This window comes from Melanerpes formicivorus, unplaced genomic scaffold (genome assembly GCF_026170545.1).
Source record: "Melanerpes formicivorus ecotype bairdi unplaced genomic scaffold, bMelFor1.0.p_v2 SCAF_36, whole genome shotgun sequence".
Taxonomy (NCBI): Eukaryota; Metazoa; Chordata; class Aves; order Piciformes; family Picidae; genus Melanerpes; species Melanerpes formicivorus.
This window is the reverse complement of record NW_027142388.1, coordinates 2,296,907-2,324,384: the sequence shown is the minus strand read 5'-3', so window position 1 is coordinate 2,324,384 and position 27,478 is coordinate 2,296,907. Positions and strand designations below refer to the sequence as shown.

Below are 27,478 nucleotides of genomic sequence, written 5' to 3'. Positions count from 1 at the left end.
GCCTCAGTGCAAACGGCAGGAAGGGGAATTTTACTCAGCCTGCCTTATTGGTAGCTCCTGAGGGTTTTACAGTAATTTTTAAATCAAGATTTGGGTTTTATTCTTTTCATAGTTTTATCCATTTGAAAGGCAGCAATTGAAAATAAATGCATGTGCTGTTTACTTTGATTAGGTGTCATACAACTGTGCTGTGCAGTGAAAGTGATCTATTTAATCCATCTTCTCTGGCTGTGAGTTCTTGAGGCAGAAACTGCCTTAATTTTAAACAATTCTTTTAGTGCTGTTAGTTCCAGTACTGATTCTGCAATAATTGCAGCCTTTGAAATATATTTCTTTTTCCTTTCTCAAGCCTGCCCTAGAAAAAATTTAAGTTCCCTTGTCATTTGGTGCAAGGAGATAAATAAAGCAAATTCTAATACTGAAAGCTGGGAGGGAGTATGTTTATGGAGGAGGTACATTACCCATATCTCAAGACTATTTCACTTAAGCTACAATTTGAGTCCTCCTTGCAAAACTCCCATTAAATCCCATACAATAATGCTGTTAACCTGAGCTTGCCACCTCATCAAATAGTATTTGGATTAGGACAGCTCAGCTGAAAATGGGACTGTTCTTCAGTTCTGAATGCAACCTGGCTTCAGTGAGCATCCTGTATAGTCCTTCAGTGTCTTTGCTGTGTTTCCCCAGGATACTCCAGTTTTACCATAATTCACCAGGAAAGAACTTAGAGAGAAGCTGAGCTTGCTGCAGTGCAGGGACTGCCTGCTCCCTAAAGACTTCATACCATGTAGAACCTTAGGAGCAAAATAGTGATGTTTCACACTGTACTCTGCCCTTTAGAGAGGAATTCCTTCTGTCCAAGTAAATCTGGTTCAGGGTATAGAGCAGAAATTTACATGCTTTTAGCAAAGGCTCTTAGTTTTTGAATTGTCCTTGCTACTCAGAAGCATGAACTTAGTTGCCAGAGTAAAGAAGTGGTGCTGCTTTTTCAGCCCTGCAAACACTCTTAGCTGAAATACAAAGGAAAACAGAGAGGGACCTGGGGGTGCTGATCGACAGCCTCCTAAACATGAGCCAGCAGTGTGCCCAGGTGGCCAAGAGGGCCAATGGCATTCTGGCCTGCATTAGGAATAGTGTGGCTAGCAGGAGCAGGGAAGTCATTGTGCCCCTGTACTCTGCATTGGTTAGGCCACACCTTGAGTACTGTGTCCAGTTCTGGGCCCCTCAGTTTAAGAAGGACATCGAGATACTTGAGTGTGTCCAGAGAAGGGCAACGAGGCTGGGGAGAGGCCTTGAGCACAGCCCTATGAGGAGAGGCTGAGGGAGCTGGGATTGTTTAGCCTGGAGAAGAGGAGGCTCAGGGGTGACCTCATTGCCCTCTACAACTACCTGAAAGGTGGTTGTAGCCAGGAAGGGGTTGGTCTCTTCTCCCAGGCAACCAGCACCAGAACGAGAGCACACGTCCTTAAGCTGCCCCAGGGGAGGTTTAGACTCGAGGTGAGGAGAAAGTTCTTCACGGAGAGAGTCATTTGTCATTGGAATGTGCTGCCCAGGGAGGTGGTGGAGTCACCATCCCTGAAGGTGTTCAAGAGAAGATTGGACGTGGCACTTGGTGCCATGGTATAGTCATGAGGTCTGTGGTGACAGGTTGGACTCGATGATCCTCGAGGTCTCTTCCAACCTTGGTGATGCTGTGATGCTGTGATACTGTGATAAGCTATAAAAAGTGTTGGTTTAGAATTGCATTTGGCGCCTTGCACGAAAACTACTCAAAAACATCTTCATATGAACACAGAGCAGGTAAATCTTCCTCTGGACTCCCTTGCATGTAAATGAAGAATGTGAAAAAAAAATGAAGATGCTAACTGGATCCATTCCAGTCATTGTATTCATCTAGAATACTTGAATAATTGAATTTACTCACAAATGTAATACAAAAGTCTGATGTGTGATCTCTAGTCTGTCACTAAAACCCTTCAGCTGCTTTTACCTTGCATTTGTTTTTAAAAGCCATAAAAGTTAAAATATTCCAGAGGCTGCATCTAGTGAAACTCCAGCTTCAGTTTGCTAGATCCTGGGTGTTTCCAGGATTTGGGGACCATATCTGATCTCAGACTGTATAGAACAATAATATCTGGGAAGCATATCTAGGAGTAATATCTAGGTTTAAGAATAGAATGAATTCTTTGTTTCTTTGAATGTTAAAGTTGATTGTCTTAATTGGACGCTTACTGGCCTGTTGTGACTTTAATATAGATTTGAGGATGACTTATTTCAGTTAATATAAAAACCTAAATGCTCTGATCTCAGTTCTATACCTTCAGGGGTTTCTAGGCAACTCTGGCTCACGTTGATGAGTGTCACATATCACTGAGTGCAGAATTTGACCTGTCTGTAATTTGTGTAGTACTCTAAACTGTTTTCTTACACTTGGGAGAGCAAAAAAGAGACTAAGAGCAACCATTCCCCACTCCTTTCCCTTTTTTAGGTCCTGTGTAGGATGGAATGTTGCAAAGTTCGTTCTCTGGAGCTGCATCCTATTCGTGTCCCCACTGGTCTGAAACACATTTTTTGCATAGTAGCAGCTATTAATGTTGGATGTTTGGCTGTTAAGTCTGTTTGGAAAACATACCAGCTGCAGGCAGTGGGACTAGGAAGAGGTGTCATGTCTGGCTTGGTGCACTGGAATTTTTCAAGTCTCAGGAGGAGGCTGTGGCTGAAGGACAGGAAAGGTGTCTTGTCATGATGGCAATAATGAGGACAGATGTTACTGAAAATAAAGGAGATCATTTGGCTTTGATGGGGAGCACAAAGAAAGATGGAGAGTGAGAAAAGAATGCCTTCCCTTGGAGTTGTGTTGCAGGCTGCATGGATTTCCTGCTCCAGCAGAGCTGTCTAGATTAAATTAGTAATTACCATTTCTAGTAATTACCATTTCTCTTGACTTAGAGAGTGATGTAATTAACATGGAAACTAACTGGTGGCTTTTGTTGGCTTGTAGCTTGCCGGTAAAACATCTAATTTAGAACCTCAAATAATGTAAACCAACCAACATGCATTTGCTCTGCACAGAGGGGATGAGAAGCATTTGCAGGGGACTGCTGCATGGGGAAGGTCCCATCTGTTGCTGTGGTGGTCTGGGGGTGGGGGACTCCCCCTTACCCATTCTATAACTGGGAGTTCAGCTGTTACATGAGCTGTGTGAGCTGCAGGGATGTTATGACCCACAGTTACAGCAGACTCACATTCCTGGCTGGTGCTTTATGGAATTCATATGAAAGCACATCACATCCATGCTGTTACTTCATTTTCATAGAATCATAGAATCAATAAGGTTGGAAGAGACCTGTGAACCATTCCTGCCCTTTATAAGCAGAAAGAGAAATGTAATGTCTGTTCCAGGTTGCTGCATGTATACTAAAATGACTGCATATAGATCCAGGGAAGTCACAACAGTAAGTCCTTTCAGCCTGCCTTCCACCAACAGTTTGCACTTTCTTCAGAACCAAGGAAAAAGAAAGCCCCAGGGAAAACTGAAACAGTTTCGAGGATGTTTGGGGGGAGCCTGTTCCAAAGCTAAAGGGGCACATGAAGAAGTGCATGTTTAAAATAACAGGGGAAAGTGATTGAACCATGCAGATCAACAGGAAGAGGGAAATGCTGCCTCTGAATTTGGTGAGATTTAGGACAAGCAGAACATGATGGGCTTGAAAGGGAGGGTAAGTTACAGGTGTCTGATGTGATAAAAAGAAGGGCAATAGAGAGGAAGTAAAGTGAAAAGTGTTGTGGTCAGAGTGACAAAGCTGCAAAATTACCTGGGCAGCAGTTCTCTGTGTTTATTAGAGCATCACTTGTGTTTGTCAGGAACTGAGGAAGGGATGTGGCAGCTGAGACAGGAGGTGAATGCATGGAGGAGTCTTCCCCTTCGTGCGGGACTGCACCTATCTGCTGTGCAGCTGACCGAACTGTCCCTCGAGGTTTCTGCTGCTCACTCCTCAACTCTCTTGGTCCTGGAATTAATGAAAAAGGTAGTTTGGGAAAAACCTCAAACTTGTTGGTCAGTAGCTGACACACACTTCTCTTTTGTTCCCTCCCCCTCAGAACAGAGTTCTCTTTCTTTGGATAAGTATCGCTGGTCCTAAGAATTCCTTCATGTGTTCAGTGCTTTGTGTTGCAATTCTGTAGAACAGGGCAATGTAAGTAACTCCTGTCCTCTAAAGTAATTAGCTACATAAAGCAACTCCCAGGCACTGTTGCCCAGGTATGGTTAAGTAACAGTTAAGTTACAGTGTTTGTTCCCACTTCTGACCTTCCCTCTATGATTTGAAGCATTGAACCCCAATGGCTTCTAAGCTGGCAAAATCAGATTCTTGTTGCTGTTTTCTTCTGCTTTAGTACATCTGAAGAATGGAGAAATTGTGTAACTAGAAGAGCTGATTCTGTTGTTGAATCTGTGTAGGGAGCCTGACCTGCAGTCTGCTCCCCAGAAGCCAGGACAGGAATGAAGAGCAAGGTGGGAAAACAAACCAGGCTTCCCTGTGGCAGCTGTGGCCTTGGTGCCCTGCAGCAGAGGAGCCGTGAGCTGGCTGAGCTGCATGAGGGCTGCTGTCATTTCCAAGATGAGTTGTGTGATCTCTGAAGAGAACCTGTGCCAAAGCAGAGAAGTCCTTATGTGCCAGGTTCATCTGTCAAGTCTGGTTTCAAGCTGCTTTTTTGCAAGTTGTTTTATTTTTTTCAGCACCTGTCATTACTGTGCCTTGCCTGCTAGATTAAGCCCTTACAAGAGATTGAGATGTTCCAACTGCAGCCTGGTTACATGTTCAGATGGCTTGCTCCAGATTGGGTGTATACTTAGCAAATATTTGGTCCTGAGTGTACTTGTTTGTGCATGTGTGTATTATTCTCTGTGTGGGTATAGAAATGTATATACTCCTTTTTATAAAAATAACCTTGAGGGCAGACTGTGTTTACATAACAGCCATGTTCCTTTCTGGGTTCTGTTTCTAGTTGAAAGCATGTTTTAAAGAAGTCCAAGTCATTGTTCTTGTATCATCTTCTGACCAGGAAACTGTCACCTTGGACCACTGCCATCCCCAGCATTGCATAAGGCTTAACTCCTATCAATCTTCTGAGCACAAATATGAGAAATAGGAAGTCCCTGTGTGAGTGCTTGTGAGACTGCTGGGGAGCTGCAGTTTGCCTTAAGTGTAAGTGAAGTATCTGGAGCAAGGTCTATCCATTTGCAATACACCAGTGAAAGTCTTGCTGCACACGAGTTAGTGCTGCTCTGAAAGCAAAGACACTGACCGGGTATGAAGCAAGGTTACTAGTTTGCATAAAGGAGCTTTAAAAGGCAGGAAAGGTTTCCAGGGCTAACTTAGCTTGGTTTGCAAGAAAGGTGAACTGCACAAGGAAGGGCACATTTTTGTTTTCATTACTATGCTAACAGAAAGAAAAAAAAAGCCAAACCCAGCCCCTAAATGTAGCTACCTCATTGTCCATGCTTAAGTGTAATGCAACATTTATCAAGCTCCTCTAAAAATACAACAAGCTGTCTCAGGGATGCTGAGCTAAATATATAGTTGAGATCATCATTTCTCTCTTCAGCATCTACTGGAAGCACACAGCAAACCCTCAGTTTCACCATTTCTTCTCATGGAAATGGTCTCTTGAAGATGTTGTCCTTTTCACCATTGAATGTCACCTGAGCATCTGTGTAACCCATGCTTGGCTGACCGAGGACAAAGCATGTGTGGCACCTGGTAAAAGGAATAGAGCCAGAAACCACAGAAAAGGTTAAGCTTGTTTCTGCCCTTCCCTGCTGTGTTCCCAGTTTAGCACAGTGATGTTGCATGAGAAAGTCTTAAGACAGTGTGACCTGTCACCCTCTCCTAAAGTATTCAGCACACCTGAGGGGTGTAAAGGCATGGTGGTCTGAACTTAGGGAGTCTGCTTTTTTGTGTTTGGTTTTAATGAAAATGATGTACAGGTTTGATTATGGAGCCACAGTATGTGTTGGGTTGGAAGGAACCCTCAAAGGTCATCTTGGCCAACCCCTGCAGCAGCAGGGACACCTCCAACTAGATCAGCTGCACAGGAATGCATTCAGTCTGATCTTGAATGTCTCCAGGGACAGGGCCTCAATCACATCCCTGGGCAACCTGTTCCAGTATTTCACCATTCTCATTGTGAAGAACTTCCTCCTGATGTCCATTTTCAAACCACTGACCCTCATCTTACCACCACAAGCCCCTCTAAACAGTCCTTCCCAAGCCTTCCTTTAGGTCCCCTTCAGCTTTGAGGCTCCCCAGACCCTTCTTTTCTCCAGGCTAACAGCCCTAATTCTTTTGGCCTGTCTTCATAGGAGAGGTGCTCCAGCCCCTTGAGCATCTTTGTGGCCCTCCTCTGGGCCTGAGGTTCCAATTTATTCACTGACTGGGCTTTTTGTTCAAAGTTGGTGGCTATTAGAATAATATTAGAGCCCTCTGTTTAGAGGGGGGTTTATGCTTTAATGTAGTGATCTGATGGTCGTTTCTGATTGTGACTCGTATGGGCATTTTTTGTGGCAAGACGTCTGAGTTTTTGCTCTTACAGCCAGAGTGCATGTTGTGGGACAGACAAAGAATCCCCCAAACCACCTCAGCCTGTTGGTTTCCTCATTCTCTGAGAAGCAATTGCTCTAAGAGATGTCAGTGCATGAGCTTAGACACTTTGTATCGTGAAACTGATTTCAGTGCAGCAGTGTAACCTCCTGGGATTTGGCAATAACAAGGTGTGATGTTTTGAGAGCTTGCTTGATTAGTGTGTAGCTCATTTTTCCCTGGATGGGTGATGTTCACAATCAGATCTTGTCCTCCTTTGATTTTAATTTTTACTGATGGAACACCAGCTGCAGCTGGACCTTCCAAGTGCTCCCTGAACAAAAAAAGTGACTACTCAATTATTTTCAGTTCCTCTGGTCAGAGCTCTCTTCTCTGAGCTGGTGGTTGGTATTCAAATTAGGTGGGGTTTTTTAATTGGTATTATGGCAGTATCTAAAGACATAAAACTACATTGAGAGCTGGTGATGTCAACACTAATGTGTCTGGAGGTGCCCTGCAAAATCTCAAAGAGTGCAGGGGTGTCAAAAGAAAAGACAATTCTCTGTTTTGGAGACAAGAAGCTGAGAAGAAAAGAGAATTGCATGCTCTGCAGGCATAACAAGTTTGTCGTCTACCCCTTAGCCCTTTATGATCATGTCAGAATAGAATAGAATAGAATAGAATAGAATAGAATAGAATAGAATAGAATAGAATAGAATAGAATAGAATAGACCAGACCAGGTTGGAAGAGACCTTCAAGATCATCGTGTCCAACCTATCATCCAACACCACCTAATCAACTAACCCATGCAACCAAGCACCCTATCAAGTCTCCTCCTGAACACCTCCAGTGATGGTGATTCCACCACCTCCCCAGGCAGCCCATTCCAGTGGGCAATCACTCTCTCTGTGTAAAACTTCCTCCTGACCTCCAGCCTGAACTTCCCCTGGCGCAGCCTGAGACTGTGTCCTCTTGTTCTGGTGCTGGCTGCCTGGGAGAAGAGACCAACCTCTGCCTGTTTACAACCCCCCTTCAGGTAGTTGTAGAGAGCAATAAGGTCACCCCTGAGTCTCCTCCTCTCCAGGCTAAGCAGCCCCAGCTCCCCCAGTCTCTCCTCATAGGGCTTGTGTTCCAAACCCCTCACCAACTTCGTTGCCCTTCTCTGAACTCGTTCCAGCAAGTCAACATCCTTCCTAAACTGAGGGGCCCAGAACAACTGAGGGGCCCAGAACAACTGAGGGGCCCAGAACAAAATAGACTGGTCAGGTCATTTACTGCTGACCTGTGAGTGCCACATCTATCACAGCCCTTGTGAAATGTACAAGTGACATAGTGTTGCCAATAAAGTTTAATTAGCATAGCAACTGCAGATTCATGAGCTTCACCAGAATGCATTAGGGCTAATGCTGTGGGAGGTCTAGCTATGGGCTGAGGGATTACTCAGCTGAGATTGCCAGGGCATAGCTGACCTGGCTATTTCAAATTATCAGAAGCTAATTAAATGAAAACATACAAGCAGATAATGAGTGGAGCTGCTGGCTGGAAAATCCTCCAATATTAAATCAGAAGTTTCCTTTAGGGGCAGTTAAAATACAGTGTGTGTATCTTAGGCTGTGTGTTAATCATCAGCATTGTGAGGGAATCTGATACTGGCCTGCAGGAGGATTTGTTTAATTGAGTTTTTGTTACCAAGTTTCCAAAGTTCGTGCAGGGTCGTCAAGCCCTGTGCAGCTTTCCCCAGTGTGCTACCTCTAGTTGCTAGTGAAGGAGGCTGTTCTAGCCTGCATGCATGGGGTTTGATTGCTCTTAAAAGCCACAACCTGATTACAGAGTATCTACAGGCCCCTGGGGAGCAAAGGGGAGGAAAGCAGCAGCAATGAGACGTTAGCAAGGACAGGTCTGCCTGAGTCATGTGCTGAGCAGCACCCTTCCTGATTTACACCCTTGTATTTTCTGTGATGGGGTCTCTTTGGTTGTGTTTGGTGCCTGTACCAGCCTGTGGGACAGCAGCAAGAGGCAGTGGTGGTGCACTAAGCACAAGGGGTGTTGAGTGAGAAGGAACTGCCTGCCTCTCAGACCACTGTGGTCAGCCTGTTTGGTTTGGTTCATGTGGCTCCTGGGAGGAGTGTGTGAGGCATGGAAGTAGTGTGGAGTGGACTGGTAGTACAAGGTCTGTTTCTCTTGGATCAGCTGAGACCATCACAGCTGAATAGAATAGAATAGAATAGAATAGAATAGAATAGAATAGAATAGAATAGAATAGAATAGAATAGAATAGAATAGACCAGGTTGGAAAAGACCTTCGAGATCATCAAGTCCAACCATCACCCAACACCATCTAATCAACTAAACCATGGCACCAAGTGCCTCATCCAGTCTCCTTTTAAACACCTCCAGTGATGGTGACTCCACCACCTCCCTGGGCAGCCCATTCGATGGTCATGGGCCTCTCTTGTTGCTAGCTGGACAGGCTCATGCCAGGACTGGAGAGGGCAGGCTGGCTGCCAAACACCTGCAAGAGTGAGCTGTCATAGTGTGAGTGTGTAATTGTGTCAAACACCTGTGAAGATGATACATTTTTTGGTCAAGGTGTCATTCATTTCTTTGATAGGAAGGTAGAGTGAGGTGGTAAAACCCTCAACATACTCCAGCAGTTTCATTTAAGTTGATATATCTGCCATTTCTTCTGCCCAGCTGTTAACAGCCAGCCTGTGCTGGTACCCAGGGTCCCAGTAATGCCAGCAGTCAGGCTTCAGAACAGTTGCCACGATTGCTCACTCTTGTGTTGGCAGCCCGGTCCTAGGGGCAGCCCAGGGCTCCTCGATGGCCAGGTCCTGCCCTCACTTCCAGGCTCCCAGCCCCTGGCTCCAGGAGCAGTGTTTTGGAGAGTTATGGCTGCTTTTCATTGTCTCACAGCCATTAAGCAGGGGCTGTACTTGTGGTTCCTGGCTCTGTTCAACCAGATGTTGTCCAGCAAGTCTGCTCTGTAAGGGATCTGGATTGCTCGGCATCAGCGGCCTGTCTTCATCTTTATTTACTGCTCTTCTAAATATATCTGTTTTCAAATTTAATTGGGAGTGATGATGTGGATAAAAGTGTTAAATACCCAGGGACCAAGATCCAGTCCCAGCAGGACCCCCCTGGAAACCTAACTGACTCAGTGTTTCCTATTTAAAATTAGCTTTCAACACCTGGCAGCCAATTTTGTTTCATGTGTGCCGTGTTTGCTTCACATCCTTCTGCTTTTTCAATCAAAACATCAGCCACCTTCCAGAAGTCTGTTCCCTGGACACTGTTGTCCCTGTGTACCACATCTGTGGTCCCAAGGAGAGAAGGTTGTTTGACAGACTGTTTTCCACAAAACCTTGTCAATTGCCATTAGTTATTTCCTTTCTTTCTTAATCATGTCCTGTCTCCGCTATTCCGTTACTGTGCTGGGATGGATGCCAGGATGATAGGCTTAGAATTATCTGGGTCACCCCCATTTATCCTTTCCAAATATCCTTTTCTGGAACTTTCCCATTGTTCCACACTTTTTTTTGTTTTGTTTTTAAATGAACATGTAACAGTCCAGAAAGTCTTCAGCCTTTCTTAGACGTTTTGAAAGAGCTGTTTGGATATGCTGACTCGAAAAATGAGAGGCCAGGGATCTAATGTCCTTGTGCACAAAAACTGCCATGACAAGTGTCCCAGCACTGTCTTGTGGCTGTGACTCCATGCTCTGCAGCTTGCCCAGAGTCCTCACAAGCTGGTGGTTGTGGTGTTCATGTTACAGAATCATAGAACGGTTTGGGTTGGAAGGAGCCTCCAAAGGTCTTCTAGTCCAAGCCGCCTGCAGTCAGCAGGGACATCCTCCTCTAGATCAGGTTGCTCAGAGCCTTGTCGAGCCTGACCTCTAAGATCTCCAGGGATGGGGCCTCAGCTACCTCCCTGGGCAGCCTGTGGCAATGTTCCAGCACCCTCATGCTTAAGAACTTGCTCCTAATAGCCAATCTAAGTCTGCTCTTCTCTAATTTCAAACTGTTGCTGCTTGTCCTGTCCCTACAGGCCTTTGCACACAGTCCCTCTGCAGCCGCCTTGTTAGCTCCCTTCTCATCTCCAGGGTGAACAGCCCCAGTTCTCTCAGCCTGTCCTTACAGCAGAGGTTTTCAATACCCTGATCATTTTTGTGCCCCTCCTCTGGACCCACTCCATCAGTCCGTGTCCTTCTTGTGGTGAGGGCTCCAGAGGTGGATGCAGTGCTCCAGGTGAGGTCTCACCAGAGCAGAGCAAAGGGGCAGAATCTCCTCTCTCCATCTGCTGGCCTCACTGCTTTTGGTGCAGCCCAGGATGCCATTGGCCTTCTGGGCTGCAGGTGCCCATTGCTGGCTCTTGTCCAGCTTCTCATCCACCAGCACCCCCAAGTCCTTTTCTGCAGGGCTGCTCTCAACTTCATCATCCCCCACCCTGTGTTGGTTTTGGAGCAGTCCTGTGCTTTCTGCATTACTGGGTGTTACTATGCACACCTCTGTCACTACTGTCCCATACTGCTGTAGTCAGAACTCACTTTCTTCCTAATATCACTCTTTGGTTTGCCACAGAATTTAGAAGGGGAAAAAAAAAAGGTAAAAAAATCATAAGTTAATGAAAACATTTTTACTTTCTTGACCAAGTCTGTTGGGTTGCTGATTCCCCTTCCACCAAACATGATGACTTACAAATCTGCTAGTGTAATGGGCACAAATTACACATATGAGTTGGAAGGGACATTTTGAGTGTGTTGTGACAGCTGGAATATGTGTCCTTCCCCTTTTAGGGTCGTTGGTGGCTTTGAGACTCTGACTGCTATGGAGAATGTGGAAAGTGACCCAAAAACAGACCGTCCTAAGGTACCTGGGAAGCACTGTGGGCTGTGCAGGAGGGAGCCAATGTGTTTGGCCTCATAGCAGTGCAGTTCACCTGCTGATGCTTCTCTGAAAGACACACATGGGGGAGGTGGCACAACTTCATCAGTAGCCTGATTTGCAATCCTTCTCTTCTGCTCCCAGGAGGAGATACGAATTCAGACAACAACTGTTTTTGTGGACCCATATGAAGAGGCAGATGCTCAGGTGAGGATAGGTTGGTTGGTTAGTTGGTTGGTTTTTTTGAAAGGCCAAAGGTCTTCTTTGGAGAAGGCTGTAACTAAATGCCTTTTCTTTCAGCATGGGCAAGTGCCTGGCCCATGTGGCTGCAAACTAAGATTAAACAGCTGCTGCTCAGCATTGCCTCGTGTGCCAGGATTGTTGTGGCTCTTTCAGCAGAGAGGTCTCATAACGGAGTCTGGCGCAGCTCCCAGTCCATCATGCTTAGGATGGCTTCTTTTACAAATGCCCACAGTAGCTATGGGTAACTGCAGGTGTGAAGAGAGACAAGTCTTGTTCTGAAGGCTGCAGACAGCCTGTTTGTAGCAGCCCTTGAGGTCTGTCTCCTAAAGCCTACCCTGTAATCATAGCAGTGCTGATTGCTGGTACTGGTTTAGAGTGCTTAAAAGCTTCAAAGGTTTGTAGAGATTTTCACCTTACTCTGAACTAGCTCTTGCAACAGATTGCACTCTTTGCTACCCACAGGTTGCTGCAGAAAGAGAGAGGGTCCAGCTGGAAGAAGAAGCAGCCAAAACAAAAGCTGAGGTGGTCCCACCAAAGAAAGAGGTTGAGACTCCTAAAACATACCGGCAGGGGATTGGGAAGTACATCAACTTGGCTGCAGCGTGAGTTCCCTGCCCAGCTGATCTTTGTGGAGTGTTTTACTTGTCTTTCCTGCTGGACACTGACCCTGTCCAGTGCCATTGCTCAGATGATTGCTTTGTGCCAGCAGGCTTTGCAAAGACATCCTCATGCAGTCCTAACAGACAAGAGTTGCCTCTGCTCCTGTTGTTTTTCAAGGTTACAAGTTACCTGAGCTTTTCTTTTAGCACTTGAATGTGACCAAGATGGCCTTGAGGAACTGTTCTGTGTCACTTCCTTTTCTGCAGCTATTTCTGAAGGTCATGGTCCCACAGAGGCTTCTCTTTTAGCAGTTTCCCCCCTGCACAGAGTCATTGCCTTGAGCCCATGTCAGCCTGTGGAGCTGGTTCCCTGTTCAGTGGCAGCTGTACCAGCACAACTGAAATGGCCAGAAAGGGGAGCAGCCTCCCAGGCTTGCCTTGGGAGCACAGGGTGTCTGGCAAGTAGCTCCAGGGTGACTGGCTGGTTGTACAGGCTTGTCCTAGAGCATACTCTCCCAGACACCCTCTCCAGTGGTAGCTTTGCATGAGTTTTGGGTAGATGAAAAAAGATTATTTCCACTTCCTTTTCTGCAGGCTTCTCTGAAAGCATTTGCAAAATGCTGTTTGTCTGCTGCATGAGGTGTTTATTTCTGCACACAACAGATCTGGACAGCTATTTAATCAGCTTGTGTGTGCCTGTGTGACTTACATTTGCCTCACTGAGAACAAAAATATGTTAGCCCATGTAGGTCAGTTAGGTGTTTTGGTTACAAAATACTGCTTGTCCGGTAAAATGCTACGTTCAGCTTAAAACTGTTGCCATTCTGTGCTGTGTTTGCAGAGGAGACCCAAGCAGTGCTTGCAGTTCTGTGGAGAGGGGCAAATAGTGTAGAAAGGGCTTTTCTTTCCCAGTCCTTCACTCACTGCAGCCTGCCTTGAAACTAGGAGTTCAGGCTGCAGCAGCCCTTTGGCAGGTTCAGGGCTCTCCCGATCAGCTACTGATACCCGACAATAAAATCACAGCACGTGAGCTGGCTGCATAGTGTTTCCATGGTGCTGTAAACTGCGATTTAGGGAGGCTAAGAATAGCAGCAGCAACTGCAACAGGCTGTGCTGAAGAAACAGGAAAGGATCTGACAAACTTGCCTAGCTGCTTTACACCTAATGCCCCTTAAGTCCTTTTCCTGCCACAAATGCAGGTGAGAAGGTGGTGAGAGAACTCGGGGCTCACGTGCTCACTGTGACTGTGCTAAAAAAGCACAGCTGTTAAATCCTCAGCTCTGGCCTGGAGAACTTGTTGGGTTTTGAGCATGTTGCTGGAAGTGTTCAAAGCCTGACCCAAACCATCTGCACAGACTGACAGACTCTCCCTCTCTTTGGGTGTGCCAAAGGCCCCCATCCTAGCCTCCCGGGCAGTTCCCGTGCTGGCGCAGAGCTTGTGCTCCTCTCTAACTGCTAGGGGATGGGCTGGCTCTTCTGTTGCAGTTGCTGGGAGAGGAAGGGTCCCACCAAACAGTAAGCAGTCCCTGAGACTTGTTTTTGTTTGGCTCCAGGAAGCGCAGTGCAGGAGATGATGGGCCCTCAACCAGCACAGCTGCAAAGAAAGAGAAGAAGATCACAGGCTTTGGGGACTTCAGCTCCTGGTAGCAGCGCAGGGAGCCTTGCACTGGAGCAGCACAGCAAGAAAAGAAGAGGCAGTCTCCCATGTGCCCCCAAAGAGCCCAAAAGAGAGTCTGTCCTGGGAGGGAAGGCACCAGCCTGCCCTTCCACGGGGGAAGAAGACTGTTGCTTTGTTAAGGCTGGTTAATGTGGCTTTGTTTTCTAGAGAGCTGCATTCCCCCCACTGCATCTTCCTCGAATGCCTTTTTGTTGTTGTTTTGCTAGGCGGGGAGCAGGCAGCCCAGCTCCGCTGGGGATTAGCTGGAGCCTTTCTCTGCCGGGCTGGCAGCAGACCAGGCAGAGCCTGGCCTTGCAGGAGGCTCCTTCAGTGAGCAGCCCTGCTGGTGAAAGAGCTCCTTTGACAGGTAATCGCCTCCAGGCAAGCCAAGGCTGCCAAATGAGGGAATGGATTCGTTGCTGGGGAGGTGCCTGTGCTGCTGCAGTGCTTTGCGGGTGGGAGGGGAGGGCTCCGGCCTGCCCTGCCCTTCCAGCTGCCTTTGCTACTTCTCAACAAGGACCAGTTCTGTGTCTTGCTCTTTGTGGGCCTGCCAGGATCCTGGCTGGAGTGACTGCTGCCAGTCTCTGCAGGGTCTCGCTCACTCCAGAATGAGTTTGCTCTGTGCCCATTTAAGGCTCTGACAGCCTGGGAAGCAGTGAATCTGGATAAGCCTGGGGTAGCTGCACCAGTTCCCCCCAGGTACTGGCCTTCCCTGACCCACTGGGCAGCTTTAGGGGCCAGTTCAGACCTGTCCTCAGGCCTCAGACACTACAGCCTGAAGTACCTGAGTGGGAATAGAAACAGCTGTTATGACTGTTTTTCAGCCCTCCCTAAAGTCTGCTCCTTACAGGGGCACAGGCTGTAGTCTGTCCTGGCTTCAGGCCTGCCATGGTTAGGGAAACCCCTGTAACACAGCTGTCAGGCAGCTCAGCTGCTTCCATTGCACCCACAGACTACTGGGAAGCTTAACAAAGACCTTTTGGGGTAAAGATGAAGCAGCCTGTGGAGTTGTCCTCCAAAATGCCATGGGTGCTGCCAACACATAGACCTGGCAGGCTACATCCTGAAGCTTGCTTCTCAGTTCATCTTGGGTGTTTCCAGATGACTGAGATGTTCTCCCTACCTCTCCATGTGACCAAGGAGGTAATTTTGTACTCAGCTTTGTAACAACAATGCCTTTGGATTGGTGGTTTGTGCTGTGAGGAGAGACTCCATGGATAGGAAATTGCTGTAAAAACACTTTTGGTAAAATGTTTTGCATTAAATGCTTTTATTTTCTTTCCAGTGCTTTCCTTCAACTCTTCAGCTGTCATTTCCAAGACCATGGCATTGCACAGTTGATTGTTGTGCAAGGAAATGATTCATTCCTACCTTTTGAGATGCTCACAAGGAGCTCTGGACTCGCTGCGGATGTGATTACATCTTTGTTCAATGATAGGAAGTCCAAAGCAGTCTGAAAGAATGGGGGGGCTGGGGGGTGGGGAGGTGTTGTTTGGCAGTGTTTTGCAGCATGTAAGTTAGAAAGGACTTGAGTTTTATTCCTGGAACAGGGCATGTGATGGGACTTTCCTCAAGCTGTGTTTCTTGTACCTCACTGAAACCTCTCCCTTCTCCTGGGCTGGCCTTTCCCTGATAAATTGTTATTGTTCCCTTCTACCCAACTTGTGCTGCAGCACGTTCTGGAGCTGTCAGGTGCACAGAGCTGGAGCAGTTTAATGACATCTGTAAGGCTGAAATGCTTTTTGTACTAGATTAAAATGGGGATTATTCTGAAAGAAAGGAGCTTTTGATTACAAGGAAGGCAGCAGAGGTGTGGCAAGGACTCCTGTTTCAGCAAGAGTGCCTGTTGCAGATTGCTGTAAGGGCCAGTTTCCTTTCGCAGCAAGCAGGCTGCAGAGATAACTGCCTGCTTTCCCTTTCCACTCCAGCTTTTTGGCAGCAGTCCCTGCAGTCCACCAAGGAGAACTGCTGTGCAAAGTGCAGGTGGGACTGGCTGCTGCCCTTCTGCCTTTGCACAGCCTGTTTCATCACAAGTGCCCCCATAAGATTGGGCACAAAGAGCCATTTCCTGTGTTTAGGAAAGGCTGTACACTCAGTTTTGCTATAAGCAGAGCTGAAGCTCTTCAGCCTCTGATCACCACTCAACCCAGATCCATGCTGGTGCTCCCTGCTGTCATTGGTAACTCCCAGGCTGGGAGATGCTGGCTCTTGCCTGTCCCCAGGGTGCTGCAGTGGAGAGGCCAAGTGGCTTGGCCAAGGCTGTGTGCTGAATCAGCAGCTGGGCTGGAGTTGAGTAGAATGGAGTAGAGTTGCACTGACAGCCTCTACAGGGCAGCAAGTGAGGGCTGTCAGTGCTCAGCCAGACCTGCAGCAAATTTGTGTTCCGAGTTCCCACCACTCTGCACCCTCCCACACCTGTTCTTGTGCATACTTGGCCAAATGGGCTTTAGTTTCAGATTTTCTTGCAGTCAGCAGAACCACAAAGTCTGCTGCAGTGGGTCTGCTGCTCAGGCCTTAAGCCCTGCAGTGGAAAAACCTCTGAAGAGGAGAAGGTAGCTCAGTCAGAGAGAGAAGCTCCCAGTAGGGTCAGCCCAGCCCAGTGCTGGTGTGAAAGGTGCCATGGCAGCTCAGTCTCTTCCCTCTTCCCACAACCCTGACCTCACATACATCCCTTGAGCAGCCCAGGCAGATTTGTGGAGGATCCAGCCATGGCTGCTAGTACCCAGCAAGTAGTGGTTGTGGCCATGCAGTGTCAAAGGTGACCTCAGCATGCAGGTCCATGCTGGACACCTGCCCTGGGAGGCAGCAGTAGCTGGTGAGTAGCTGTGCTGCACTGGGGCCAACAGCCACAGTGTGGCCATTTGCAGCCAATAATGTGTGTGAAAAATCTCTGTGAGGATTTGTAAACAAAAAGCTTGTTGTGATCGTGGGCTGCACAAGCACAAGGCATGGGCATTGCAGGGAGCTGAGGCCACAGGCATTGCAGTGCTGCTGCACAAGCACAAGCCATGGTGGGCATGGCGAGGGACCAGGGGCTGCACACAGCTGCCTTGGTGAGGCCAAGACTGACTCACCCTCCACTGAGCTCAGGCAGTGAAGCATGGTGACTTCATCTGCTGGAAATAGCAGCCAGGGAGGAACCATCTCCCTGCCACCACCATACCCACACAGACACACAGCTTGCTGCTGCCTGCACTGCTGCTGCACCCCAGCTCCAGCCATGGGACACAGCTGAACCCCAAGGCAGGAGCAGCTCTCTGGTCTCAGCCCCAGCCTGGGCACATGTTGGAACTGCTCCACATGACATGGGATGGGACAAGCAGGGCTGATGGTGTTTGAGAATCAAGGGGCAGCTCGCTCCATCGGGGGTGGTGCAGGATGCTGCTGCAGGAGTCAGTGGAGACAAGGGGTTTCAAGGCTTTATCCAGCCCACCTGCTTGTTCAGCACAGACAATGCAATTTTTATTTGAGCCAAGAACAACTTCTCAGCTAAAATGTGGCTTCCAGAGAGGCACAGGACTCTGCAGAGACTTCAAGGGAAAATGAATCCTGCGGTTCCCCCAGTAGCAAAGCCAAGCCTCCGCAGCAGCCTGGAGCAGATAAGAGGCCCGTCCGCCAGCTCCCTGCCCGAGTCAGCCTCCTGCTCTTATCACGGGTGAGCAGAGCTGTCCTGGGCTTTGTTCAGGCAAAGCTCTGCTGGCTGCTCACAGCAGTCTCCCAAGTGGCTCAAATATGAGTCTGCCATGAAGGCCAGGGGTGTTTGAGTTCCCACAGTGAACTCTGTGGGTCCCCACCCTGCTCTTTCCCACGGGGATGGTGCAGGGACAGGGCTTCTGGAGCGAGGGCCAGTGTGGAGGGCTGACACTGCCACAAAGTGGGTGTTCTACAGGCACCAGTCCCTGCATCTGGTACAAGACTGTGCTGCTTGCCTTGGTGGCTCTGCCACAGGGAGTGCAGGAGGGCATGTATGGGCATGATGGGCACCTGGTGTCTATTGTTCAAGGGTGGGAGCAGGAGTTCTGCAAAGTCTCAGTGCTGCTGCAATGCCAGCACCAACTTTGCTCCCACCACTTCTGTGTAAAGGTCAGCAGGGCTGGGGTGAGTGAGCTCACTGCTTACTGTTGTGTGTCCTTCATGTGCTTGTTTGTCCAGAATTGCCTTCACAAGAAGGAAGGAAGAGGAACCATCTCTCCCAGACCCCTCTGCTCCCTCCACTGGGGCTGTTCCTGCGCCGCTGGCCCAGGGGGGTTCATCTCTGCAAAGTTTTCTTCTATGCCTCAAGCTGGTACCTTGAATTTTATGGAGTTTGGGAGGGTGCAGGGGCCTCATGCCTGGCTGACTATGCAGGGGCCTGGGCTGGCAGTGCAGGATGTGAACTGCTGCAGCAGCACTTCACTGGCATCTGCAGGTCCTGCTGGCAGGGGCTTCTGCTGCTAGCAGGATGCCTTCACCCTGGTGAGAAAAAAACACCCATGTCCCTGGGCTGGCACACGCCTGTGGCAAGTTGCTGGCACCTGCCTTACTCTCCCAGCATTGCTGGGAAACTGGGTTTAAAGTGTCCCTCCAGACAAGTTTGGTCCCTAACAAGGTTGTGAGTTGTAGCCCACAGGGCTGTGCACAGGGCAGCTTCCCAAGCTCCTCTGCAGCTCCTGACGTCATGGTGAGGCCAAATCTTCCCTTTTACACAGAAAAAAAGGCTCATCAGCAATCACAGCAGGCTGCATCTGACAGCTCATAACTTAATGGCTTTTAAAAAATAGCCACAGCCTGTTTTAAACTCTGGTCAAGTTCTCCCCTACCCTCCCCCCTGGAAAGCCTTCCAAGCTCTCACTTTTCTGATATTAGATACTTTCTCTAATCTTTGGCCTCCATTTATTAATGGCTAATGATATCTATTTGCTTTTCTGCCAGCATTGTCCTTTAGCTTGAATTGCTTTTTGCCCTGCCTAACGCTTGCTTCCCGGCGCTATTTATAGGCAGCAATTGTATCCCCCCGCAGCCGCTGTTTTGCTTGGCTACAGAGGCTGCATTGCCTCCAGCCTCCTCAGAACGGCCCCCTCGCCCTCCTGCCTCCCTCAGCATCCCCTCCTCCTGCTGGGGGAGAGTCAGAGGAGCACCCAGACACTGCCTGGGACTAGCATCCTGGCAGCACTGGCCATGACAGAATAGAATAGGAATAGGAATAGGAATAGGAATAGGAATAGAATAGAATAGAATAGAATAGAATAGAATAGAATAGAATAGAATAGAATAGAATAGAATAGAATAGAATAGTAGGATATCGGATAGGATAGGATAGGATAGGATAGGATAGGATAGGATAGGATAGGATAGGATAGGATAGGATAGGATAGGATAGGATAGAAAGAATATAATAGAATGATGCTGTGGGGCAGAGAGCCATGGGCAGAACCATAAGCCTCTGGAGAGCCCCACGGGTTCATTTTTCAGGCAGACCCATGGGGTCAGGCAGAGGCAGAAATGGCTCCAGGCTCCTCTTTGCCTCCCCTGTCCCTTCTACCCCACTTCTCTGGGGGGCAAAGCGAGCACCCATCAGTGTGGCCCACCAAGGCAACGTGGGGAGTCGAGTGATTTCTATCTGCGCTTTCATCCAGGGATGAAAGGGATGATAAAAGCCATTTGGGTTTGTGATAAACGCAACTGACCCGGGAGGAATCCGCCCCGCCAGGGCGGCCTGCAGCAAATCAGGGAGATAAGGCAGCGACAGCAGCGAGCATCAAGGCTCTGCGCGGCCGAAGAGCAAATCCCTCCCCACGTGGAAGGAAACCCGCGTTAGGCTCCCACGGCCGCTCCCGAGCGCGGCCAGTGCTGAGTGCAGAGGATTTTGTTGGGGCTGGGAAGATGTGCAGAGAAGGACAGCAGCTTGCTTTGTGTTGTCATGAACGGCCAGATTTTTTGATTCCAGACATCTCCACGGCGGATCTCAGCCCAGCTTTTAATAGACGGGTTCCTCGCCAGCGGCAGTCGCACATTGATTGCAGCGGGAATGGCAGGGGAAGACAAATATAGTGCAGGCTGCCTGCAGGGAGAGCGCGGGGAGGAAACTTCGCAGGCTATTTTTGGTGCTTTGTCTCCACTGCTTGCAGCATTTCTGAGCTTTCTTTCCTCTTAAAAAAAAAAAACAAAACCAAAGCACCACGTTGTTAGAGTTTGGGTTTCGTGTGGGGTTTGTTTTGGTGGTGCTGGGGGGGCTTTGTTTGGGTTTTTTTGTTTGGTTGGTTTGTTTTGTACAAAACTTCCTTTTTCTGGGGAGCTGGTGCTGCTGTGGCCTCAGCTGGCCTGGCAAGAGGGCAAAGGCGTGTTGGGGATGCTGCCTCCATCCTCTCCGCTGGGACCAGAAGGGGCCGGTCCCTCTCCCAGGCGCTGTGCGGGGGCTGGCGCAGGGACAGACCCTGATTTCACCCCAATCCATGGGAACCTCGTGGTGGGTAAAAGGAAAGTTCAGTGCACTCTTCAATAAAGAAAGGAAACTCTCCCACGCTGCTGAGCTGTTGCTGCACCACAGGGACCAGCAGCAGTGGCCCCATCCCTGCCACAAGATGCAGTGCTCAGCACCAAGGCACTGAGTTTCACTCAGTTTGGAACACAAGCCCTGTGAAGAGAGGCTGAGGGAGCTGGGGTTGCTTAGTCTGGAGAAGAGGAGGCTCAGGGGAGACCTTCTTGCTCTCTACAACTACCTGAATGGAGGTTGTAGCCAGGTGGGGGCTGGTCTCTTCTCCCAGGCAACCAGCACCAGAACAAGCTACACCAGGATAGGTTTAGGCTGGAGGTTAGGAGGAAATTCTACACAGAGAGAGTGATTGCCCATTGGAATGTGCTGCCCAGGGAGGTGGTGGAGTCACCATCACTGGAGGTGTTTAGAAGGAGACTTGATAGGGTGCTTGGTTGCATGGGTTAGTTGATTAGGTGGTGTTGGATGATAGGTTGGACGCGATGATCTCGAAGGTCTCTTCCAACCTATTCTATACTATTCTATACTATTCTATTCTATTCTATTCTATTCTGTTCTGTTCTGTTCTACTCAGTCCCAGCCAGCACCAGGAGCACAGCACCAGGAGCACAGCACCAGGAGCACAGCACCAGATAGTCCCAAAACTCAGGGGGGACAGCTGGGTGCTGCAGGCTGAAGCGCTTGCCTAGAGAGGAGCAGCCCTGGGCTGCAAAACCATGAAGCTGAGGGGGTGTGTACTGGAGCCCAGCTGCAGGGGGACACACAGGGGCGTGCTGAAGTCACTCAGGTAACTTAGCAGAGTGGAAAAACACTCCCAAGTCCTGCCAAGCTTGAAAAGCCATGGCTAGGTGACACTGGAGTGGTATTAAAGACACCAGTGCCCTAAACTCCCCTGCCCTGGGGAACAATCAGGGGTGCAGTGGCAGACTGAGGCACATCCCCAGGACAATCAGCCCCCAGTACAGAGGTGTCTCACTGACAGGTGTCTGCATGGGTGTGAGACAAGGCTGCAAAGATACAAATAAAGAGCAGAAATGCTGATAAAATTGGCATGCAAGAACAGTGAAAGTCTGGGCTTGACCAGAGACCAGTGAAATAAAGCAGCTCATGACAGGGCCGGCCATGGCTGCAGGAGCCTTGGTTCTGTGTCTGCCTGGAAACCCAGGATGTTTGCAGCAGGAGCTCAGGGGGAACATCACCTCCTCTGAGGGTTTGGTGGCATTTGGGACCATAGGATAGGGTTTATGTTTGTGTCATCAGGAGGCTTCTTGCTAGGAAGAGCCCCAGGTCTCTTTTGCTGTTGGTTTACACATCTGTCTTTGTGCAGCCCCCATCTTGCCTTGATTTACTCAAGCTGTAGTGGGGTGTTCACAAAAAAAATCCCTCTTTTCACATGTTTGCCTCTAATAACATAAAAAGCCTTGCTCTGCCAGCCTGTTGGATGATGGTGGAGTTTAAAGACTGCCAACATGGGAAAAAGAAATTGTCCATCAGCAGGTCATTGAGCCCTTTAGCAGAGAGCACCTGTGGCCCTTTATAGCCAGCCAGGCTGGTATTTCCTGTCCAGCACAGCACAAGTCTCACACCCCACAGCTCAGCATCACCCACCCCAAATCTGGGTGGGCCATGGCAGCTGAGCACCCCCAGAAATTACGAAAGAAAATACATTTCAAGAATTAAGCCACTTTCTGAAGGCTTCTGAGGGAGACACTAGTATCGACTTCTACTAACTCCAGGGCTGGTGCAGCAGCTCTGGCCACCTGCCCTGTGGTACCCTGCCCACAGCCCTGGCACAGGCAGGCTCCCGTTCCCCCAGCACTGAGGCAACCGTGCCTGTCCTCTCCTGATGGGCATCTCTGGAGGAGGGGCTGGGTGCTGTGCTGGGCACATGGCCTCTGCTTGGTGTTTCCCAACCAGGAAGGTTTTAGGCTGGCCTTGCTGCACTATGTGCCGATGTCCCAGGGAGGAGCACAGCAGTGCTTGGGAGCAGTCCAAGGAAAATGTGTTTGGTGCCACAAAGGTCTGCCCAGCACTGCCGCTTGGCACCAGCACTGCACCTCGATGGGATGAGGCTGCAGGCAAGCCCATTGCTTACCAGCCAAACCTGCAGGGGCCATGGGGGCAGCTCACAGCAGCTCAGCCCCCCCCCAGGAGGTTATTTCACAAGAGATGTCAACTTGTGGAGGAGGTTTTTATGGCTGGGGATCAAAGTCCTTGGCCCCCACCCAGATTCCCACTGCTGAGCTGTTGGACAGCCTGGGTTTGCAGCTGGGTTTGTGGGGTAAAGATGGCTCAGCCTTCCCAGGGCTGTGCTGCTGGGCTCAGCCTTCTCCCCTTTCCCACAGACACTCCCACCATAAGACACCCCAGGAGGCACAGAAATGGGGGTCAAGCCCGTGGGCACCCCTGGCAGGGCAGGGGAAGGCAGGGTTGCTGTAGAAGGGGCTGGCAGTGAATGGGATTCCGAAGCTTCAGTGGTCAAAAGGAAGGAGCTCTTCATTGCCCAGAGATGTGCCCAGGCATCATGTCCACATCCTGCAGCCATCCCAGCTAGCAGGAGCACATCTGGATGATGGTCTGATTTGGGCAACACCAGCCTCCCCCCGAGTGAGAGTTCTGCTTTCTCCATTGTGCTCCATCTCCACCAATCCTGCGCTGTCTCTGCCCAGGTCCTCAGCTGACTAAGCTCATTTTTCACTGTGCTTTATGGCCACAGACCTCATGGAGGTGGGCAGAGATGCAAGGAGGACCTTAACTAACTTTGACAGCTTTGATTGTATGAGAGCAGGTATTTACAAAGCAAAGAACCTGGAGGGTCACATCTGAAGCCACTGCTGTGTTCCCCTCCTGCTCTCCATAAGGCAAAGTCTGCAGGGATGCTGGGCGGCACCAGCTGCAGGGTGGGGACTGTCCAGGCAGAGCTCGGCTGCCTCGCCAGACCCGCGCCCAGTGCAGGCGAGGAAAGCGATTAACACAAACTAGCCCGGCCTCACCCGGCCTGAGGCAAACTTTCCCGGCCCCTCCTCTGCCCATCGGATGGGGCTTTGCCCAGCTCCAGCCTTGCAGGGCTGCAGTAGGCGCTGCCCAACCAACATCCTCATCCCGCAGGAGCGGAAAGGCTGTGATCATCTTATTTCCAGAATAAAGGTATGCCTGGGGATGTCCCATCCTGAAGCACTGGCCTGTAAGCCCTGTCTGTGTTGGGTTTGCGTTTCATCCAGCCATATTTCCATGACCAGCGATTGGGGAGGGGCAGCTGTCTCCTCCCAGTGACTTTAAATGGCAGCAAAGGGCTGGGTGTCACCTGCTGTCCCCATCACCATGAGGGCTGAGGGAGCATGGCTCGCTCACACTGCCCCTAATCCCTGGCTGCATCACTGCCAGGCACTTTGTCAGCAGACATTGGGCTGGCAAGAAACCAGGCTGGCACTTGCCATGAAAAAAGGGCATAAAACTGACAGTTACAGGGCCAGGAGCTGTTCCTGCTGTATTATTACTGGCAACCTCTGTTAGATTAAAAAACAACAACAACAAAACAAAATTAAGACTAGATGTAAAGAGCAACATGTTTTTACTCCAGCTAAGCTGTCAAGAATAAATCATCAGGGCTTTTTTTGCAAACACTCAGCAGGACTGGGGAAATCTGCTGGGAGCTGGAGAGCTCAGGTCAGGGCTGTCCTGCCAAGAGGCAATTAGAGCCTGTCCTGGGGATGGAGGAGCAGGGAACAGGGCCAAGAGTGACTTTGGGAGTCCAGGAATAAGATTACAGGCTGAGGGATCAGCAAAACCCTCCCGTGCTCCAGGCAGCACCTGAAACCTTTCCAGAAAGGAAATCACCCAGCTCAGCACCACTGTGCCCAGCAAAGGGCCCTCCTGGCACAGGGCAAAGAGGGGAGGGATGGTGCTCAGCCACTTTACTGAACCAAGGCTCTTGTCTCCTGGTCACCACACCTGCCTTGTGGGAGGGTGCTCCCCACACCCAGCCCAGGCTGTGTCTCACTGTCCTGGGGCTGGAGTGCTCAGAAGCAGACCTCCACCCCACCACACTCACAGCCTCTCAATTCTGGAGATGCACAGAAGCAAGACCAATATCTTTGCCACCTATATGAGCATCCCATGAAAGCACAGATAGCAGTTTGCAGAGTACCTGTCTTAAAGAAAAAGAGAGCTGGGAAGAGTGGGTGTAATGGTCAGGTCAGTGAAGTACCAGTGGTGTCCTGCAGCAGCTAATCTGGAACAAAACAAGTGGCACACTGCTAGAGCTTGGCCTGATTATTTTGGTTTTTCTTTAGCCTGTATGTGTTTTTTCCCCCAAGGATGAGGGCTTGGAAGCACCCTGCTCACAGCTCAGGGATTCTTGCTCTGTCGAGGAATCAACACCAGCCTGAGCTTCCTTCAGCATGGGGCTGGCTCAGCCACCTCCACGCCTCGACACACTTTCACCTCCCATTGAAATCAAGCCTGTAGCAGGCCACAGAGAGCAACAGCAAACCCAAACCAGAAGCCACTCAGAGCTCATACCAAGGGACTGTCATTCAGGACCATGCAGAAGTGCTAGCAGGGTGCTGAGCAATGGCAAGAAGAAGGCATGGTGGCCCTCAGGCCATCTCTGCCTGTTGTGGGCTTCAACATCCATCCTGTAACCTGCCCACGTCCAGGCAGGTCCCTGGCCACATTCCACACCCCAGCAAGGCCACAGTAAATCCAGGATTGGGGTTAAGGTTTAGGCTTAGATTATTTTATGGTTAGGGTTAGGTGTTAGGAAAGTGTTGTGCACCCACCTGAGCTCCCTACCACCTCCCCATCCTGCTTCCAACTGGGTGGAGACACCAGGCTACACGGCACAGCTGGATAGACCTGGAACCACCAAAGCCACTTCAGATGGGGCTCAGCCATGGCATTCTCCCCACAAGCAACCAAGATACTGCTGAGCACCAGGACAACACTCTGTCACAGTGTCCCCACTATCCTTGCAGCACCCTCCAGCTGAGCTCCTTTGGGAGCCTGTATCTCTTCAGCCAGAGCCTCAAAGTCTAAGCATCATCCTGGGCTGCAGGGAGCCCCTTAAGGCTCTGGTAGCAGGAGGAGATTTAACAGCCCATTGCCTCACTAACATAGCATGCCTGCACCTGAGGACCCTGACACAGTTTGTGAGCACTGCCTTCACATTCATCTAGAGCCCTTTGCCAGAGGGATTCCCATTAATCCTGCAAATATCACATACTTGTGTCCATGCTACCCACATCAGTCACATCACCTCACCTCTCCAACATATCCAGTCCTCAGAGACAGTCAGGGCCACCCAGGGGAAGGTGGACAAGATGCAATTATCCTAGATGGAATGTAGCTAAGGTGCAGGGGCAAAACCTCTGCTCCTGTGATGTGGCCAAGGAAGCTTTGTCTGCTGCACATGGTCAGGCCATTTCTGTCTAATCTAAAAGGGAATGGATGGGACCAGCTATTGCATTTGTCTTCAGAAGAGCAGAGATTGCTTTCAGGCCTCAGAGAATTTTAAATGAGAAGCTGGTGTTGCCTACAAAGCTGAGCCCTCAGAAACATCCAGCGCTCACAGGTAAGGTGCAGGCAGGTCACGGCCTCAACCGGTCTCAGATCCATCTCAAAGAGTATTTGCAGCTATTTCTGCCCAGGCCAGCGCTGCCAGCAGGCCCCTGACCCAGTAAATGCTGTAACCAAGAGGGGTTTCTAATAACGGCCTGGGAATCACAGCACGTTACAGTACAGCTTTGCTGGATTAGAAACCAGATGAACAGCCTTGAGGGAGATTAGAAATTGCTATTTTGAGAGGGTTTTTTTCAGAGCAGGCTCCATGGATCTGTCACCCTGAGCAGGCCTGGCTGGCTGCTGTCAGGGTGAACGGATGCTGCTGGGAGGCTGGGGAGGCCAGGGGGCAGGAACACTTCCCTCTGCCAAGCGACCTGTTTATGTTTTCTGCACTGCTCCTCCCCGGCTGGCCACAGCCATTACACGGGGGAGTCATATTTACATGTTTTGACTCTGAAACACTGAGCAAACAAGGCAAGATAATCATTAACTTGTGGAGCTGTTAACCTTCAGCTGAGTTTTGGGCCAGCAAAGGAGAGGTCCTGCCAGAGCAAAGTCTCTGTTTTAGTAAACACTGAAAGAATGATGTGAGAAACTTTTTGGGGTTGTATGTTATGGGTAGGTGATTAAAAGGGCATTAATTTGTGTCTCCAGCCTCCATGCTGTGAGAAACGTTTCAGTACATAGGGAAACAGTGCTGCTGAAGCAAAAATCCATGGGCTTTGTCAGCCTGGGAGCAGGGGCAGCAGAGGCCCTCAAGCACAGCCTGGCTGAAGGCCTCTGGGGCTGCAGATCATTTGTGCTCACTTTCTATTGAGGATCATGCCAGAGGTACAGGTCTGGAGCCCTCAATATAGGAAGGACATGCACCTGATGGAGAGGCTCCAGAGGAGGCCCAAAAAAAGGGTCAGGGGGTTGAAGCACCTCTGCTATGAGGACAGGCTGAGGGAGCTGGGGGTGCTCAACCTGGAGAAGGCTCTGGGGAGACCTTAAAGCAGCCTTCCAGTACCTGAAAGGGGCCTACAGGAAGGATGCAGAGAGACTGTTTACAAAGGTCTGTGGTGACAGGACAAGGGGCAATGGCTTCAAAACAGAGAAGGGCAGATTTAGATTGGATATCAGTTCTTTCCTATGAGGATGGTGGACACTGGAAGAGGTTGCCCAGGGAGGTGGTTGAGGCTCCTTCCCTGGAGATATACAAGGTAAGGCTCAATGAGGCCCTGGGCAACCTGATCTAGTTGGGGATGCCCCTGCTGACTGCGGTGAGGTTGGACTGGCTGAGCTTTGGAGGTCCCTTCTGGCCTGGACCAGTCTCTGATTCTGTGAAATAGAATGTCAGCCTCACTTGCTGTGGGAATAGAATAGAATAGAATAGAATAGAATAGAATAGAACAGAACAGGTTGGAAGAGACCTTCAAGATCATTGCGTCCAACCTATCAACCAATCCAACACCACCTAATCAACTAACCCATGGCACCA

General features: G+C 49.6%; 1 protein-coding gene across 1 annotated transcript in view; it reads left to right on the top strand.

Moving 5' to 3' along the window:
* PPIL2 (peptidylprolyl isomerase like 2) overlaps window positions 1–15,248 on the top strand; it is an 88,984-nt gene extending 73,736 nt beyond the window's left edge. The window contains exons 17-20 of the mRNA XM_068157282.1: window positions 11,378–11,450; window positions 11,610–11,672; window positions 12,171–12,310; window positions 13,861–15,248. Coding sequence (XP_068013383.1) covers window positions 11,378–11,450; window positions 11,610–11,672; window positions 12,171–12,310; window positions 13,861–13,954 — 370 coding nt within the window. The 3' untranslated portion in view covers window positions 13,955–15,248. The remainder of the gene's footprint in view (window positions 1–11,377; window positions 11,451–11,609; window positions 11,673–12,170; window positions 12,311–13,860) is intronic.
* The last annotated feature ends 12,230 nt before the right edge of the window (window positions 15,249–27,478 follow it).